Genomic DNA, 16,774 nt, shown 5'->3' on the forward strand with positions numbered 1-16,774 from the left:
CCCGCCCGCCACACATCCACGCGCCCTGGCTCTCCATCACTCACGCTCTCCGGCGCCTTCACATCCCCTCCTCGCCGTCCCCACCAGCCCGCCTCCTAAACGCCCACCTCACGCCCGGAACATGTGCCTGCGGGATGCTCCGGGACTCCCAACGGTTCATTTCCAGACTTTCTTTCTTTCGCCTAAATATTTCCCGGGTTAATGGCATGGCGGAGGAGGCCACCGCGGGGGTGAGTAGCCGTGCAGCGATGCCAGGCCACAGCGAGCACCCGGGGCGTGCGTGCTGTGCGCTCACTCACCCGTCCTGCCCTTCCGGCCCTCCTCCCTGTCCTCCGTGCGCGCGGGCACCAGCGGGCTGGGCGGCGGGGGCTGCGGTGGAGGGGGGGCCGGCGCCCGCCTCTTCTTCTTCTGAAAGTCAGCCTGGGACCCTAGAGACACCTGCGAAGCACAAAGAAGGACCAGCACTCAGTATGAGGGCAGCTCTGCATGGGGACAAGGGCAGCATGGTGGTGGGGGAGGGGCTGGCAGGTGGCCAGTCCCCTTCTGGGGCCCCTGGGTGGGTGGTGGGGGTGGTGGAGTGAGGGCTTGTAATGTGCCCAGCAGTGCCCTGAGGTGGTCCAGGGATGCTCAGAGGCACCCCCAAGCCCCCCACGTGGCAGGGGGCTGGGGCTCCGGGCAAATCAGAAGAGCAGGAAGTTTCCCCTCAGTGTAAGTATGAAGCAGGGGTCCCTTAGCCCTGACTTGAATGCAGAAAAGAAATCTTCCTGCTGGAAGCTTTACCTAGGGCCCCGGGATGTGTGCCCACACAAAGGACAGACAGAGAGGGCAGCTCAGCCCTCACCCGTGGCCTTTCCCTTCTCTCCTGCCTCTGCACGTGCCCAGGCGGCCAGGACTGACAACCGTCCACAGGCTGCAGGACATTCGTCAGCAGAAGGGACGTCGCGCTCCCGCCTGGCGCAGCCACCCAGCTCAGCCACCACCAGCACACCACTCCTCAGGGCAGCCAGTCAGGACTGAGCAGGTCCGACGGTGGAGGCTGGAGCCCCTGACTCCAGGGCTCTGCTTCCAAAAGACTGCCTCCCCCTCCTCTCCTCCTTCTGACCGTTTTCATCCATCCACACTCAGGGCTGAAGACGCACTCAAAGGCCACCGTGTTACGTGCAGAGTATGTGCAAGTGATGACAGGGTGCTGGGTTCCTGCCCCGTGGGTGGGGCGGGGCTCTCAGCCAGCCTTGGGCCTCGCTCCAGTCCGAACAGGTCCCGATCCCTCAAGAGCTCAACCTGGGAGGGGTGCGGCCAACCCCACCTGCCAGGCTCTCTTAGCTCTCCTGTTGGAGCTCCTTGGTTTATTCACTCAGGCGCACAGCATGTGCCCCGGCTCTTCCCAGGGACAGTGACCTCATGGGCTGGACCTGGTGTTTCATGTAGGGCTGTGTGCGTGTGTGTGTGTGGTGTCTCCTTTTCAAACGCCATCAGTGACACATATCTAATGCAAAAAAAATTTTTTTTAAATTATCAAAGGAAGGAAAAAAATACCCCTTAATTGACACTCAGATTACTAGTAGTTGGCATATATTTTTCTGGTTCTATGTTTTCTTTTGGGATGTCCTTATTTGAAGGGGGGTAATTAGGTTTACTCATTTAATGGAGGGACTGGGGGTTGAACCCAGGACCTCGTGCATGCTAAGCACGCGCTCTCCCTGAGCTGCACCCTCCCCCCACCCAACATATGTTTCCTTTTAACCGTCATTTTTTTTAATCTTTCCATCACAATATATTATAACCACCTCTGACACCATTAAAATCCTGTAATTTATGAAAAACAGGGACATAAGAAAAAAGCAAACAGTTCCACCAAGCTCAGAGTCAAACCAGTGACTCCCAGTCCACGGCCCCGCTCCGGCAGCAACTAATTCAAATTCTTTCTTTTTTGGCTTTTCCTCTATTTTTCTAAATAATTAAGCTTATTCTGCGATTTCTTGATTTTCCCTTCCTATTCCAGAAGTTCTCTGAGACACATGCACCCTCCCCCCAACAAAAACTTTTCCTCCCCAATTAAAAAAAAATTACAGCACAAGATTCAAATTAACCTTCCCTATTTAGTTATGCATATATAGTTGCAACAGATTTTATAAGAATGTAAAACAGAAATTTCCCGCAAAAGGAATTTTCTCCAGCCGAGATGCGCAGTTTGCTACATTTTCTTTCTAGATTGCCTTTTTTTTTTTTCCAAACTTGGTAACTGATTTCTTTTCTCACTGAGTTTCCTGGAAATTCCTTTCCTCCACCCAGATTTTTTAATCCTTTGTTTCCTGCATCCAGTGCCTTTTTTTTTTTAAAATCACTTCTTCATTTTAGGACGGGCACTGTCTCCATTAGGTTTCTGCGATGAGATGTGTGTGAGGTCAATTTTTGAAGCCTTGAAAATCGAAAAATGTTTTCTCTCTTAAATGGGACAATACCTGCGCCCGCCTCACGGGGTGCTATAAGGCATCGCAGGGGGGACGGCAGCATTAAATAGAGCGCTCAGAAGTGTCCCCAGCTGCCAGAAATGCCGTTAGAAAGTGACATCTTGGTGTTTGCCGCATAAAGAGAAAAAAAAACCCAGTGACATAAAAGGACACAGAACCTTACAGCTGGGACCCACGCTCTAATTTTTACAGGTGAGCAAACAGAAGGCCTGAAGTTAAGTGATGCTTTCAAGGCCAACTCTGCCTTACTCACCTGGATTCATCAAAGAGAACAGTAACGAAACTGTGGTTACCAAAGGGGAAGGACGGGGAGGGATAAATTAGGAGTCGGGATAAACAGATACACACTATTGTACATAAAGCAGATAAACAACAAGGACCTACTGTGGAGCACGGGGAACTGCATTCAATACCTTGTAATAACCTATGACGGAAAAGAGTGCGAAAATTCACGTATATATGTACGCAAATGTATAACTGAGTTACTTTGCTGTGCCCCTGAAACTAACATTGTACGCCGACGACACTTCCATAAAAAATAAAATTAAAATAAATAAATAGCAGGTCCTAAAAGAAAAAAAAAAAGAAGAACCTGAGGGACCATTTTGCTCCTTGAAAATAAAATAAAAAGATCTTAGGCTAACAATTTCCTAGGCCTGCCCTTAGTTTGTTTAAAGCATCCAAACCACCCCCTGGGTGGGGGTGGGGGCTGCGTTGGTTTCATCACACAAGAAAGGGAAGTGAGGCAGTGAGCCAGGGCTGGCTGCTGGCTGACACTCGGCTGCACCACCACTGCACCACCGCTTACGAAAGGGGAGCGCAGGGGGCCGCGATCTCCCACACAGCCCTCCACCCCGAAACAAGCCCTGCTCTGCTTGCAATCTGCGAACACCTTCCGTCCCACTCAGAGTAAAATCCATGTCCCCGCTGAAATAAACATGGGGAGGGGGCAGGTACCTCTCCAAGGTCCTGATTCCCCTTCCTATGGGAATATGCCTAGAAATGGGGTGGCTGGATCCCACGGCGGTTCTAGTTTTAGATTTTTGAGGACCCGCCATACTGTCCTCCACAGTGGCTGCGCCAATTTACCTTCCCACTCCCAGTGTAGGAGGGTTCCCTTTTCTCCACACCCTCTCCAGCACGTGTTACCCTGTGTCTTCTGGATGACGGTCATTCTAGCCGGTGTGAGACGCAGTCCATTGCGGCTCTGATACGCATTTCCCTGATGATTAGTGACTTTGAGCATCTTTTCACATATCTGTTGGCTATCTGGATGGCATTGATAGCAGCACGGATGGACCCTGAGGGCATTATGCTAAGTAAGGTAAGTCACAGGGTATGTGGTATCTAAAAACGCCAAAATTGTAAAAACAGTAAAATGGTGCTTACCAGGGGCTGGGAGGTGAGGGGACAGGAGAGAGGGAGTTTAAGGGAACAAACTTGCAAAGCAGAGACGGGTAAGTCCTGGAGATCAAATACACAATATAGCGATCGTAGACCACAGTACAGAGGATCATGCTATGTGAGGTCTGCTTACTGACCACTTTGACTCAGCAATCAACCTGACCAGTACCTTGTGCATTCTGGATTTTAAATGTTTTTTTTTTTTTTAATTAGGCATGCTATCAATTACCATGGTACGAGTGGAAATTAAAGTTTCTGTAGCGTTTATATGTTGTAATATTTCTTCCAATAAATCTCTCCTGTAAATCAAAAAATATATGTAATTACAGTCATCACCATCAAACTTGCTAAGAGGCTAGATCTGGATTATTCTCAATGGAAAAATAGAAATGCTAATTATGGGATGGGACAGAGGTGTTGACTACAGCTACAAGGGCAATTGGATTACAGTGTATAAATGTATCAGACCAAGGCGTGGGACATCTTAAGGTTGCACAATGTTATATATCAGATGTATTTCAAATCACAGTGTATAAATATATCAAATCAACACATGGTACCATCTTAAATACACACAATGTTATATGTCAGATGTATTTCAAATCACAGTGTATAAATGTATCAAATCAAGGCGTGGTACCATCTTACATATGTACAATGTTATATGTCAGACGTATTTCAAATCACAATGTATAAATGTATCAAATCAACACGTGGTACCATCTTAAACACACACAATGTTACATGCCAAATATATCTCAATTAAAACAAAACCAAAATCCTCTGGCAGAAGCAGCGACCTAACAGGATGGGGGCTGAGAGTCAGCTGAGAAACTCTGCCGTGAAGGAGACCTGTGGATCTGCGGTGGGTCCGTGGGGACCAGGGTTTGCACGCTGGCCACGGCCAGCCGGTGCCTTCAGGGAGGGAAGGAGAGGAGGCAGCCGAGGAGAAAGCGGAGTTCCAGGTCCCAGGCGGCGGGTCAAAGAGCAGGTGAGGAAGGAAGTCCCTGGAGCGGGCCGTGGCTTGCCCCCAGGACGTGTTTCTGTTGGGATTTGCTTGCCTCTGTTTGTGTACTTACTGATTCAGCCTAGCCTTGCGCAAGGATGCTTCCAGAGCACCCACGGGACACAGGCCCCCGATCTGATCTGCCCTCTGGGTGGGTGGGTGGGGGCGGATCCAGAACCCCTGGTCCCCACATCCCTCCCCAGGTAAGAGAGCCCCTGGGGAAACAGTGCTCAGGGACTGGTACTAACAGCTGACTTTCCTTCTGAAATTTGGGGAAGGATTCAAGGAGATGGTCACATCACATCCTGATTTTACAGGAAGACTCTGGGACCCCCCAGCTCCCTGCAGGGGTCTCTGAATCCATCCACTCTGATCACTGGTGACACATAAAACACAGGGACTCTGAATTACAGCTTCTCCTGCATAATCTTAATTTCAAAAGTTAATCTCGCTGTCAGAGGACACGCCACCATTTAATTTTGATCACAATCAACAGAGTGGCATTCCTCCTGTGAGAGTAAACACCACACTTAGTGACAGGACTAGCCCAGCTGGGTGTCATCCGAGCAGACGAACAGAGCAAATTCTAATTTATTTCAGACGTTGTGTTTTTCCATTTAAGAGTTTCCATCTGGCTCTTGTTTATAGTTTTTATTAATCTTCTTAAGATTTTCCCTTTTTCCCCCATTCCTTATAAGCACATTTTTCATTCTGTCATTAAGCATAATTATAAACAGCAGTAAAATTTTTGGCTGTCAATTCCAACATCTCCACGTTGTCTTCTGTTGACTGCTTTTGTTTTCTTTGGGAACGGGTCATATTTTCTTGGTTCGTCATATGCTGAATAATTTTGGCTCATATCCTAGACATTGTGAATGTCATTCTTGCAAGTGCTGGATTCACTTATGTTCCTGTGAAGAGTGTTAATTCTTTTGTTTTAGGAGGCAATAAGCTGAATGGACTGACAATGCAAATTTTGACTCTTGGTTGGCAATTTATGTTCTTTTACCCTTCGCTGCTTGGCCCCCATTCCTCACGTGCATGATGCCATCAGCCAAAGACTTGGGCAGAATTTATCCACACACTTCGTGGCTCTCTGGCTCTCTCCTTTTTTTGGATTCTTCCTTTACTTTTCAGAGGCTGGTGGTTATCTCGAATTCTGGTCCTGGTTTTTCAGGCCAGGAAGACTGGGGATCGTGGATTACCTCCTTGAGTCTACATATAATCTACTGATATATATTAATTTTCTATTGCTGCGTGACAAATTAATGTAGACTCGGAAGTGTAAGAACATGCAGATTGTTATCTCAAAGTGCCTTTGGGTCAGGAGTCCAAACCCAGCTAAGCTGGGTCCTCTGCTCATGGTCTCACAGGACTGTCGTCAAGACGTCATGAGGTTGCACTCCCCTGTTGGACTCTCCACGTGCACGGTCACTGAGGCTGTTTCAGGAGTTCCTTCCCTTGCAGCTCTATGACTGAGACACCTGGCCTCTTACTGTGGACCGGGGCCATTTTCAGGCCCTTGAGGTCACCTGCAGGTCCTCTTCAAAGGCAGCTCATGCCCTGAGTATTTGCTGCTTTGGGGCAGGCAGGGGCATCTCTCTCTCCATTTTGCTAAGAGGAATCTTACGTAACAAAATGTAATCAAGGGAGAGGCATTGCATCAACTTTGCCCTACAATGTCACCTAGTCAAGGAAGTGACATCTGACCACCTTCGCCGTCAGAAGCGAGGGTCAGAAGCAAGTTGAAGGTCCCAATGCGCCCAAGGAGAATCACTGGGCAACACACTAGGGCATGTTGGCCGCCAGAACCAGAAGTAAATTTTATAGTCTTACAACCTGGGGGCCTTGGCGGTGAAATGGCTTCTCCAGAGTTGCAAAGGTTAGTGTCGGAGCCTCAGCTTCACAACCAGGCAAAGCCTACATCCTCCTGGTTTCCTGCGTACGCCCGAGCGAGGAACCCCACGCTCTGCTCCGTGGGAGCCATCTGGATTCCGCCAGGGAGGTATTGATACAAGAAGCAAGCCACCTGCAAATCAGGGCTGTCCCTCTTTCTGGAGTCACGGGAGATCGCAGAACCGTGTCTGCAACTCCGTACTCTCCAACGTGAAGTTAGTTTCCAAAGTCCCGGAGTTGCCTGAAAGCATTTATTCCCTCGTTACATCATTAAAATTACCAGGAAGTCCAACAAATGACACCGTTTGATTCAGAGAAGCCAACGGAAATATGAGTTTCATAAATGACATCCGTCTGAGAACCAACTGCTCTTGGAGAAACTGAAACTCAACAGCCGGCTGGTGGAGGAAACCCATTCTCCTCGGTCCCTTGTTCATATAGTGGTGAAAGGAGGACAGACGTAAGACTTGCAAGGTCCTTTTGAAACGGAGCAGAACCCTGCAGGGCAACCCGCACCCACCTCCGAGTACAAAGGGACCTCTGTGTCCCCTGCCTCTTGTTTGTAGAAAAGCTGAAGACTCGCAGGTCCCCTCCGGTCACCGGAGACCAAGTTCAGGCAGTTAGTGATCAAGACAACGGAGTCAGGGAACCGTTCAGGGGCGGATGCACATTCCCGCCTGGTTTTACAGACACTGTCACTGACGCCAGAGGGAAAAAGCTACCCGCATGATGACCGAGCTGTAGACGCAAGCTGCTCCGTCCTGAGCGGGGCTGAATCGATGCCCAGCACAATTCCAAGGATCGGCCTCAAACGAACACGGTGCAACACCATTGCTCATAAAAAAAAATCTGCATCTCCGTGGGCATCAAAACGATCGTAGCTGGCTCTGCCCGTACATGGAAGCAGGCAACTAAAATTGCCAGCAAAGAGGTGCCACAGAGCCGTGCGGACATCCTCCACTCTGAGAAAACAGCACCCTGTGCCAGCACGAAGACATTTATCATAACAGTAATGATTATTAATCATCACTTCATTTTTTTTTTTTGATTTGACACCCAAAGTATGGGTGACAAAAGCAAAAATAAATTAAATAGGATCCAACTAAAAAGCTGCTGCACAGCACTGGCTCCAGGTTCCGAAGGCTGAACCACGCATCAAAGAGAGGAACTAGGGTCTCCTACACTTTAAATTTACAGTAAACTTGGGGGAGGGTGCAGCTCCGTGGGAGAGCGTGTGCTTAGCACGCACGAGGTCCTGGGTTCCATCCCCAGTCCCTCTATTAAAATAAATGAGTAAATAAACTTAATTACTACCCACCCACCCACCCAAATGAACCAAACAGTAAAAGTGAAAAAAAAAATTAAACTGATTTGTGTTCTAAGACCCACTTTTCTGACGCTCAGTTAGCAAAGTGACTGGAAGGAATTGTGAAAATATTTGAATACAAAGAAGCAGAATGTGAAGATAATAAAAATAAGGAAACCACAGTTTGACCCAATTCCCTCTGCAACGGAAACATAGTGATGGCTGGAATGATTGACAGATAAAACCAAAGGGACGAAAAGGACACAGTGTGCGGACGACACCATCATAACGTGAACAGGGGCTATTTAAACAGTGTGACCCTGTGACACAAAGCCTGGCTCTTCATTTCCTCTGTGTCCCTAAGATGTCCACGCGCAACATACCCACCAGCTCACTTTTCCCTTTGATTTTTATCAAAGATGCCCTCACAGAATGTCACACGCTCTGATGACAGCTAAAAATATAGGACACGCTAATCTTCTGCAAACACACACTCGCTCCCCTGGCTGGAAGCGTCCGGGAGGAAACGGTCCCATCACAAGACTGAAATAGCCCCGTTTCCTTTCTCTGCAAACTCCCATCGCGGGCTGGCCGTTATCTCCGCCCAAAGGAAGTTCCTCTGCGGCGGGACTGTGTTCACAGGCTCTGCGCTGGGACCCCGCCGGTTCCACCGGGATGTTTGCTTTGGTCAAGGGACCCGGCATCCTCTGAGCACAAAGCAGCCCCTCATCTCCGGGGCAGGAAGAAACATCTCAACACCAGAGGTGATGTCCTCAGTGTTTCACTTCCCCCTCTACATTAAAAAAAAAAATTGTTCCGTCCCATAATACATTTTGCATTGGCTTTTCTATATTTTAGGATATAAAGAAACCCTATATGGGGCTGTTTCTTACCAGGAGAATTAGCGCTTACCATTGCTTGGTTTTGCCCTCGTTCTGTTTATGAACTAAACGGGCAGATACCCTTCATATTTGGAACGCTGGAAGGCGACATGATCTGGCTGGCCAGGTTTACGTATTCCTGGCTCGGGCAGGCTCGGGTGAAGTTAACTCCATTTTCTAGAAATCCTGCACAAAGGACAGCCCAGCCTTCTGTGTGTGACACCAGCCTGCCACCTTGGCTTAGGCACGGATGGAGGCGGACTGCCTCCTCCAATGCTTCAGCCGTGGTACCACTTCCATGAGCAGCAGGATGGGCTGCGGAGAAAGGGTCCCATGGACGCAGAGCTGTGCCCTCGCTCACCCCAGTGAGCCCCCGTGTCCCCACTGGTGCGAGGCAGCTGCCGGCGCCAAGCCCACGAGGCAATTGCAAAAACGAACTTAAACGAGCTGATACACAGAACAGCTGAGCACCACAGCTGAGGTTCAGCCAGACCCAGCCCGGCACTGGGCCATCATTAATGTTTTCACGCTGACCTTGGGACCAGCTGACGGAGGACAGGATGAGGTGCCTTCCCTGCCCAGGAGCCACGGGAAGGCTTCTGGCTGGTGAGTGGACTTCTCCATGTCTCCACTGGTCTGGCAGCACGAACCTTCATCCTCAACTGATCTGATGTTAAAACACTCCCAGCCGCGCGGGATGACCTTTCTCCACTGGGGCTCGATCCGTGATCTGCACGCCACCTACCAGGGAGGCGATCAGAAGGGACACCTCCACCCCGTCCAGTCTCTGGTCCCTGATTGGATCAATACCGACGGTTTCCCTGGGAGGGGGGGTCAGGCAGAATCATAAGAAGTGCAGGTGCACGTGGGGTCCCCCCGTGGGACTGCTTGCTGCCACTGTGTTGCACCCACATGCCATCATCTACCCCGAAAGGGCCCCCCTCCGGTCCTTGGCGGAGGCACAATGCTCCCGCACCGAGTGCAAATCGAGAGCTGAATCTTACTTGACCTTGAATTCCTTACGGCCAAGAACACTGCTCTGCCCATAAACAGAAACTCAGCTTCCCTTTGGTTATGGACTGAATTCTGTCCCCACAGCATCCGCACGTTGAAGTCCCAACCCTGACACACCTCAGAACGTGACTGGATTTGGAGAAAGGGTCTTCAAAGAGAAGGTCACATCAAAACGACACCGTGAGGGTGTGGTCCCCCACCCAACGTGACCGGTGTCTTCATGGAAGAGGAAGAGAGGAGGGGGACACACACAGGGGGACACGGCCACCTTGATCTCAGACTGCCAGCCGCCGGGGCATGGAGAATCCAATGGTTAAGCCGCACTGTGGCGTTTTGTTACCCGGCAGCCCGAGCAGACTGGTGCACTGGTCACCGTTTAACTTAGCCGGTCAGCAATCTCTAGGTGAGGCAAGAATCCAGACTCCCGTGGGGTCCACAAAGGCTGTTCTCTTCTGGGCATCATTCATTTTTTTTTTCTTCCCTTAATTTGTCCCGGTGGTAGAGCAAATGCTTGTCATGCACAAGGGCCGAGGTGCCATCCCCAGTGCCTCCATTTAAAAAATAAATGAATAAATAAAGCTAATTACCTCCCCCAACACACACACACACACACACACAAAGGTACAGGAAAGACGGATGAAGGTTCCACCTCCTTCTGAAAGATGACACATTCCTTGCCCTCGCTGGCCTGCCTGCTGGCAGGTTTGCATAAAGATGCCAGCCACTTCATCAGCTCAAGATACCTCCGGGAAGATGATGACAAGTCCTTTCAGGGATAACACACACTAGTGGTAAAATTATGAGTATATAATCAGGTAACGAAGAGGGTGCGGAGTGGAGCTCAGTGGCAGAGCCAAATGGTGGGTCGTTTGTGCCTACATTCCTTTTATCAAAAGACAGATAAAATATGATGGAGGTCTCAAAATAAATTACAAAAGGTTTTCCTTGGCATGCACAAGGTCCTGGTTTCAATCCCCAGTGCCTCCGTTAAGAGGAAAAAAATTAAATAAATATACCCTAGGAGTTTCCAAAAAAAAAAAAAAAAATCAGGTAATGAATTCTGAGACAAAGATGACACTTTTTAAATGTTTCAGATGACCTGGAAGATGGCTGAAATTAGCTACCTTTAAGACTTGAGTGAGTAAACACAGTCCTCCCTCAGTATCGGTGGGGAGTTGGTGCCAGGACCCCGCTCAGGTCCCGAAATCCTGGGACGCTGAATTCCTTGTATAAGATGGTGGGTGGCATTTGCACATAACCTACACACGTTCTCCTGTGAACATGAACTCATCTCCAGAGTAATTATAATGATACCATATAATAAATGCTCTGTGAATAGTTGCCTGCAGACAGCAAATTCAAGTTTTGCTTTCTGAAACATTCGGGAAGTTTTTTTTTTTTTTTCCTGGATATTTTGGATCCATCATTGGTTAAATCTGAGGATGGAGAGCCCACGGAGCTGAAGGGTTCACCATACTGAATTTTTAATACTAGCTGGTAAGAAAAAAAGGTCCTTCGAAATATGAACATCTAAACATTCTCATTTTCTTATAAGCTGGCCATGTCCATGGAAATACTCCTTTGCTCCTGAGTCAGGATTTTCGTATTGGGAACAGTTGCACAGAAATAAGGCTTTCCAAATAAGCCTCTTATCTTTACACGGAAGGAAGTTCAGGAAGAAGGAACTGACGTTCTTCCCCAACGATGACAATACATTTTTGGGTTCCTTTCCCAGAAATTACTAAATAACAAAATGCCTTTCATTTAAAAAAAAGGGGGGGGGTGTGGGAAGCAGGTTCATAGTAAATGCTTAAATCAGATCCATCTGCCACTTGTATGTTTTTAAAAAGGAGATGGTTGCTGGGAGCCAATTTCTCCACTCATTCTGGGCCAAATAAAACTGATTTCAGTAAAAAAAAAAAAAAGGTTTTATGGACTCAAAGGGAACTCTATTCATTCTGCAGGATACAGAGGACTATTTATTTTTCACTCAGAATTCCCGATTTTCTACTTAATATATTAAGTTTTCCCACTCACGCAGACTTGATCCACTCTGGAAAGCATGTTAAAATCTGGAAACCACACCTTCTCTGGATGGAAGAAAGTTTTAAAATGCTGACGCAGTTTGGAGACTGGACTGCATCCTACAGCACTAGGAAGATGCGACTCATTGGGAAAAAGCCTGAATGTTATCGATACCGGAGTTCACAATTTTCACCACTAAAGAAATACCCCTCCCATTCAGAGGCAACATGACATCCCCAGAGGTGGGCGGTTGAAAAACGATAAATTTACACAAATGCTTGTGTGTTACGAAGAAGTTCAGGATCTAACTCCCCCATCAAATTAGGGGTACATCGCAGACCCCCGGGAAGCAACTCTGTGTTCACTGTCTGCACTGTTCAGTCGTGTATGTGTGCAGCAAAATGATGGGTCGTTTGTGCCTACATTTCTTTCATCGAAAGACAGCTAAAATATGATGGAGGTCTCAAAATAAATTACAAAATGTTTCCCTATGACTTAATATCAAAAAACAAGCCCCGAAACAACCCAATCGAAAAATGGTCAGACCTGAACAGACATTTCTCCAAAGAAGACATCCAGATGGCCAACAGGCACACAAAAAGATGCCCAGTATCGCTAATTATCAGAGAAATGCAAATCGAAACTACCATAAGGGGTCACCTCACACCTGCCAGAATGGTCATCACTAAAATGTCTACAAATGACAAATGCTGGAGAGGCTGTGGAGAAAGGGGAACCCTCCCACACTGCTGGTGGGAATGCAGTTTGGTGCAGCCACTGTGGAAAACAGTATGGAGATTCCTCAAAAGACTAGGAATAGACTTACCACATGACCCAGGAATCCCGCTCCTGGGCATATGTCCAGAGGGAACTCTAATTTGAAAAGACACCTGCACCCCAATGTTCATAGCAGCACTATTTACAACAGCCAAGACAGGGAAGCAGCCTAAATGTCCATCAACAGATGACTGGATGAAAAAGCTGTGGTATACAGGTAATGGAATATTACTCAGCCATGAAAAAGAATTAAACACTGCCATTTGCAGCAACATGGATGGACCTGGAGATTACTATGCTTAGTGAAGTAAATCAGACAGAGAAAGATAAACATTATATGATGTCATTTATATGTGGACTCTAAAAAGTAATACAAATAAAGCTATTTGCAAAACAAAAAGAGACTCACAGACATAGAAAACAAACTTATGGTTACCAAAGGGGAGAGGCAGTGGGGCAAGGGACAAATTAGGGGCATGGGATTAACAGGAATGAACTATTGGACATAAAATAGGCGAACAGGGACCTACTGTAGGGCACAGGGAATCATCTTGTAAAACCCTACAGTGGAGCATAATCTGAAAAATCTGCACACCTGAAACATTGCAAATCCACCAGATTTCAGTTAAAAGAAAAAAGAGAACATGTGTAAGGTACACAAAAATAAAATTTTCTTCTAAAATGGGTTGCATGACAGGATTTCGAGGGCTGTTGAGTGCAAAACCCTGCAGATGGGAAGAGGGTGTTGCTCGGAGACCTGCGACAAAGGACACCCCTGGAGGGAGTGGGAAGGATGACTGGTGGGCGGACAGATTGACACACGGACAGACAGACACCCGCGGCCGGAAAGGAAATGGAGTCAGGTGTCCGGACGCTGCCACAGAGCGACTGATGTGACTTTGAACCAAGGCACAGGGGCCCCGCCTCCCCCTTGGAGGTGGCTTCTAACTCATTCTAAGGAAAGTCGGTTTATGAATAAGCCGGAAAGGGAGGAGGGGGCCTCGGCTAGCAGGCGTGTGACGCTGCGGACCGTGAGAAGCGGAGACGGTCCAGGTGATGCCACGGTGGAAAGAGCTGGAAGTCAGCTCCTGCCGGAGAGCCGCTGGGCTTAAATGTGCTCCGTGCGGTGTCCCCGCAGGAAGCTGGGAGGCGAGTGGCTGGGGGGACGTCTCTGCTCAATGAGGAATCACCCGTCCTGTCTTCTCTGCAGGTCAACCCGAATCTCAGTATCTCCCGCCCCACCCCCGGCCACACCCCACCCACATCTTTGTTTTTTTTTTTTTTTTTTGCAGTGTTACATTTTCTAAGCCAGGAAAACTGTCATGTGTCCTGTCCCCTGGAAATTGAGAATGCAGCTTCACATGCAAACATCTCAGCTTTTCCCGGGGACGCGAGTCATACTGCGTGCCACCCCTGCCTTCTGCAAACTCCAGACTCCTCACCGTGCCTGCAGCTTTCCCAGTAAGCAAGCACGCCCCAAACTGCAGTGCTAAAAATAAAATCAGCGTTCGTCAAAGATCATGCACCTCTCAGGACGCCCGGTGCAAAAACTGCCTCCGTCCTCCGCTAATGGAAGCAACGGGGCATCTCACCTTTACTTCTAAATAAAGTGGAGAAGATTCACCCGGGACCATCCTGTTGCCTCTAGAGGCACAAGCTGCAAGGATTCCCGCGCGTGCGTGTGCGTTCAGCAGGTGCACCGGCCCAGCGCCACCCCCCTGCCTACCTTCTCCGATGCCTTGTCCTGCACCGGGGGCCCCGCCCGGGGCCCGGACGGAGGGGGAGGGGCTCGGCGCTTCTTTAGGTCCGACTTCACGGACACCCCGGAGATGCTGCTGAGAGAGAGGGATGGACCCAGCGTGGTGGAGCGGGAATTCACGGACGGGGAGTTCGGCGTCGTCAAGCAGCCCTGTCGGGGTGGGAGGGGGGGGAGACAAACACAAACTCATGTCACCCTGAGATGCCTGCTGGTGCCTGAGGACCAGGCGCCCAGCCCCCCACCCAGACTCCCAGCATCGTTCCCGCTGGCGGGCTTGACTGGCTCAAGCAAAACGCAGATCTTCACTTTCCTGTGAAAATGGCCCCAGAACCCGTTGCATGAGGTCACTGGTGTGCGGTTTACTTTCCTCATCATGAAGGAGACGGCAGATCCCTGAGCGATCTGAACCTCTGGGAAGACCAGCTAAAACCGCAGAGCGGTCTTAACCAACCTGCAGATCGAACCAGCCTCTTGCAATTATTTTTAACTGATACCAAATCTACCCATCTTTTTTTTTAAACGTTACTTTTTACTGAAGTGTAGTTGATTTACAATGTTAGTTTCAGGTGTACGGCAGAGCGATTCACTTATACACAGACATACATATATATACATATATATATATTTTTTCAGATTCTTTTTATCGTATGTTATTCCAAGAAACTGAATAGAGTTCCCTGCACCTGTCATCAGAGCAAGCTCTCAGATGCTGAAAAGGGGCAGGAACGGACTGAGAAATACATTTCTCTGGGGAGCTGGGAAGGGAAGCCTGTCTTTACCATCTTAAGACGTCGTTCACCAGCTGCTAGGAAGGGACTTAAGTTTCTTGTAGCTCTGAGAAGTTACAATCAACAGTGCGCTGTGAAGCCTTTATGTGACCATCGAAGGCAGAACTTCACGATGGATACGTAATAAACTGGAAATAAATTCACGAATTAATTGCTCCCACGGGGCAATGGCTATGCCCGGGGGAACAGACTAAAGGCACATATCTTTTTTTCCAACTTTCCTCCCCGCCCAGGTTCTGCTGAATACGAATGTTAGTGCAAAAAGAACATTAGAGAAATAACCCTTTAATTCCCAGTTAAAACCGAAACGGTGCCCACCCCCCGGCCTGCTCTGTCCCCTATCCCCCTCCCCAGCACTGGTGGTCCTGGTATATCTCACGCTGCGGCCAGGGCAGTGGGGTGTCAGCCCGCAGACGGCGGGGACACTGCCTGGATTCCGTTCCTGGCTTTGTCACCGATAAGCTGCGTGACCTTGGGCAAGTTCCTTCACCCCTCTCTGCCTCCGTTTACCGCCTGTCAAACTGAGGTAAGTAACAGCTCTGATGTCATGGGGCCATCCTGAGAACTCAGCGGGTTCCTGCAAACGGAAGAGCTCAGGGAGCTCCAGGCACAAAGCAAGCACCCCACTCATTCTTATGGCTATTGTGGATTCATTTATTTTTTCTCTCCCCCATTAAAATGTCAGCCCCAAGAGGACAGTGATCAGTCCCCGTTGACACCGTGTCCCAGCTCCCGACAGCTCCTGGTGCCTGGAGGTCCCGTGGGGCCACACCTGCAGGAGCAAGTAGGTGGTGGGGCAGCTCTGCTGTCCCATTTCACGTCAGCAACTTGCAAGGAAGATTTCACAGTGGGTTCATCGTGTTTGAAATAAAGATGTAAAGGAAACTCACGGTATTCAAGGACAGCCCCGTAAAACCTGTGCTCAGCCTCCCGTCCTGTTCTGCCAATCACATATCCTTCAGTTTCCCAAGATGTTTGCAACTCAGATTCCCTTGCACATAAATGCTAAAGTCAGCGGAAAACCCAGTCCCTCATGGTTTCTTTGGATGCCCGTTCGTGCTTCCTTGTGAGACCCCGCCCGTGCAGTGCCCGGCTCATCCAAGAAAGGGTCCTCCCACGGAACAGGTCGGAGATGGGCAAGAAGTAGCCAGATGCCCAGAACACTCGGCCAAGCCGACCCCGGCTCCCACAGAAAAATGGAAAGGACTAAAGGTCGTTATTCCTCACAGTCCTTGAGTTGTGCAGATCCCGGGCTCCTTGCTAAGCAAATCAGCCAATGCGAAATGAACCCGGTTAAACGCGTTCCTCTGCTTGACAGCCACCTGCCCAGCAATGGTGAGCAGGCCGGAAGACCAGAGAACTTGCATTTACTGCACGATGCGGGGTGCAGATGATAAATTAAGCCAACCAGGCAGAGCAGAGCAGGGGCCTGGCTGATGCAAGTCTG

General features: G+C 49.0%; 1 protein-coding gene across 11 annotated transcripts in view; it reads right to left on the reverse strand.

Annotated features, from left to right (window-relative positions):
• The window catches only part of COBL (cordon-bleu WH2 repeat protein), a 153,642-nt gene that overhangs the window by 45,371 nt on the left and 91,497 nt on the right, over window positions 1-16,774 (reverse strand). For all 11 annotated transcript variants that reach the window (XM_074358630.1, XM_074358632.1, XM_074358636.1 and 8 more), the window contains 2 exons: window positions 14,507-14,689; window positions 300-438 (listed from right to left, as the gene is read on the reverse strand). In XM_074358630.1, the coding sequence (XP_074214731.1) occupies window positions 300-438; window positions 14,507-14,689 (322 nt within the window). The remainder of the gene's footprint in view (window positions 1-299; window positions 439-14,506; window positions 14,690-16,774) is intronic.

Source organism: Camelus bactrianus, chromosome 36 (genome assembly GCF_048773025.1).
Source record: "Camelus bactrianus isolate YW-2024 breed Bactrian camel chromosome 36, ASM4877302v1, whole genome shotgun sequence".
In the NCBI taxonomy this organism is placed as follows: Eukaryota; Metazoa; Chordata; class Mammalia; order Artiodactyla; family Camelidae; genus Camelus; species Camelus bactrianus.